A 1,390-nucleotide genomic window follows, 5' to 3' on the forward strand; every position below is an offset into this window, starting at 1 on the left:
ATGGATCCCCCGAACACCCCCAGCCCCAAATTCCCCCCAATTCCCCCCGAGGCAGCGGCTGCACGAAACCCACTTTTAATTGATTAACAAAATCATAATTAAGCGCAATTAACGGGGGGGAGGGGTGGGGGCAGGGCCAGCCTGGAGACCCCCCAAGCTCGGGATGGGGGGGGTGAGGGGGGAGGGGCCCCACCGGGAGCCCTGGGAGTCCGTCCGTGTCCGGTTCCGGTCCACCGGGGGGGCCCCGCGCCAGTTTGGGGGATCCCCGTTCCAGTTCCGAGGGTCCGGGGGCGTCCAGAACCGGATCCGCGTGTACCGGGGGGTTCCCGTTAATGTCCGGGGGGTTCCCGTTAATGTCCGTGTGTCCGGGGGGGTTCCAGAACCGGTTCCGCGTGTCCGGGGGGGATCCCCGTTAATGTCCGCGTGTCCGGGGGGGATCCCCGTTAAGTTCCGTGTCCCGGGGGTCCCCGGAGGGCTCAGCACGCCCCCACGGCTCGGACCAGGAAGCCGAAAGCGGCCGCGGGCGGCCCCGAGCAGCGCCCGGGCGGCCCCGGGGGCAGCGGCGGCGCCTCCGCCTCCAACCGCGCCCGTTTGCTCGGTACCGGGCCCCGGGCCGGCCCCGCCGAGCCGCTGCTGCGCCGCTTCTGCCCGGCCCGGGGGGCTCCGGTGGGCCGGGCAGCGCCGGGGGCAGCGGGCGGGGGGTCCCGGTTCACCGGGTCCGGGGCGGGACGGGGATCCGCGGTCGGTGGGGGGTCCCGGTTCCGGTTCGCGGCGCTCGGGGGGTCCTCGCTCGGTCGCTCGGGGGGGCATCCCCGGTGCCATTCACTGCTGGGGGCTCCGCCCGGTGGGTTCCGGTGGTCCCCGGTGCAGTCTCGGAGAGGGTTCCCCCATTCCTGCTCGGTCCGGGGGGTCGCTCGGTCCGCGCTCGGTGGGTTCGGGCACGGGGGGTCCCCGCTCGGGCCGCCACCCGCTCCGGGGGTCGCTCCGTTCCCCGCCGCCCCGGGAATCTCCGGTACCGGGATCGCTCCGTTCACCGCCGCCCCGGGAATCTCCGGCCCCGGGATCGCTCCTCTCTCCGCCGCCGCCCCGGGAATCTCCGGTCCCGGGATCGCTCCGTTCCCCGCCGCCCCGGGAAGCTCCGGTCCCGGCAGGCTCTCGGCGGCCGCTCGGGCGCTCAGGTACCGGTGTCGGGCGGCTCGAACGAGCAGCGAGAGCTGCAGGCTCCGGTGCAGGCGGAGGCCGCCCCGCCGCACCCGGCACCGGTAAAGCTTCCACACCGACACCGTCAGCAGCCGCTGCGCCTCCTCCATGGCGGCGGCGGCACCGGGACTGCCCCGCTTCGGCCCCGCCGCGCTTCTTGTACCGCCCTGACCCCCCCGTGCCCCCCCCC

The 1,390-nt window shown here is 74.8% G+C and overlaps 1 protein-coding gene across 2 annotated transcripts; it reads right to left on the reverse strand.

Annotated features, from left to right (window-relative positions):
- Nucleotides 1-59: 59 nt before the first annotated feature.
- On the reverse strand, nucleotides 60-1,344 carry LOC121358522 (basic proline-rich protein-like). 2 transcript variants are annotated; one of them, XM_041476752.1, is made up of 2 exons: nucleotides 396-1,344; nucleotides 60-365 (listed from the first exon to the last, which is right to left on the reverse strand). In XM_041476752.1, exon 1 carries the CDS (start codon nucleotides 1,308-1,310, stop codon nucleotides 477-479), a length of 834 nt encoding a protein of 277 aa, XP_041332686.1. In that variant the 5' UTR covers nucleotides 1,311-1,344; the 3' UTR covers nucleotides 60-365; nucleotides 396-476. The 2 variants fall into 2 exon arrangements, with proteins under 2 accessions (XP_041332686.1, XP_041332687.1); XM_041476753.1 differs by having other exon boundaries at nucleotides 60-360; nucleotides 392-1,344.
- Nucleotides 1,345-1,390: the final 46 nt, after the last annotated feature.

This window comes from Pyrgilauda ruficollis, unplaced genomic scaffold (genome assembly GCF_017590135.1).
Source record: "Pyrgilauda ruficollis isolate IOZ18807 unplaced genomic scaffold, ASM1759013v1 scaffold3993, whole genome shotgun sequence".
NCBI classification, from domain to species: Eukaryota; Metazoa; Chordata; class Aves; order Passeriformes; family Passeridae; genus Pyrgilauda; species Pyrgilauda ruficollis.

Excerpts from the sequence above, each read along its gene's own strand:
- LOC121358522 (XM_041476752.1), bottom strand. The coding sequence starts at position 1,310 with ATGGAGGAGGCGCAGCGGCTGCTGACGGTGTCGGTGTGGAAGCTTTAC.